At 57.6% G+C, this 521-nt stretch overlaps 1 protein-coding gene across 1 annotated transcript in view; it reads right to left on the bottom strand.

The window, feature by feature from the left end:
- EMH_0002860 (leucine rich repeat containing protein / ankyrin repeat containing protein, putative) overlaps positions 1-521 on the bottom strand; it is a gene marked incomplete at both ends in the record, with an annotated part of 12,160 nt that overhangs the window by 2,151 nt on the left and 9,488 nt on the right. The window contains one exon of the mRNA XM_013496177.1: positions 67-440. Within this exon, the coding sequence (XP_013351631.1) occupies positions 67-440 (374 nt within the window). The remainder of the gene's footprint in view (positions 1-66; positions 441-521) is intronic.

A 521-nucleotide genomic window follows, 5' to 3' on the forward strand; every position in this document is an offset into this window, starting at 1 on the left:
ACACTGAGAAGCCAAGAAAACTAGGGTTTAGGGTTTAGGGTTTAGGGTTTAGGGTTTAGGGTTTACTGCAGCAAGAGCGAGCACATGGCTACGTCTGTATTAGCAGCAGCTGCATGCATAGCAGCACCGCATGCATCCATTCTCCGCAGCAGCAGCAGCAGCTGCTGCAGCTGCTGCTGCTGCCTCCTTGCACTCTTGAGCAGCAGAGCCTGCTCTTCCATGCTGCTGCTGCTGCTGCTGCTGCTGCTGCTGCTGCTGGCTACGCTCGACAGCTGCAGCAGCCTGCGGTGTATGTGCTGCAGCCGCTTTGCTGCTTTCTGCTGCAGCGCGAACGCATGCAGCAGCACAACTGCAGCAGCATTGTGTCTCCGCTCTCTTGCTGCTGCCAGCAGCGACGAAGCCTCCTCAGCATCATCCACAAACAAACCCTTTCTCCACTCCTGCAGCAACCACAGCAGCAGCAGCAGCAACAGCAGCAGCAGCAGCAGCAACAGCAGCAGCAGCAACAGCAGCAGCAGCAG

The sequence above is a fragment of the Eimeria mitis genome, genomic scaffold (assembly GCF_000499745.2).
Source record: "Eimeria mitis Houghton genomic scaffold, Emh_scaff196, whole genome shotgun sequence".
In the NCBI taxonomy this organism is placed as follows: domain Eukaryota; phylum Apicomplexa; class Conoidasida; order Eucoccidiorida; family Eimeriidae; genus Eimeria; species Eimeria mitis.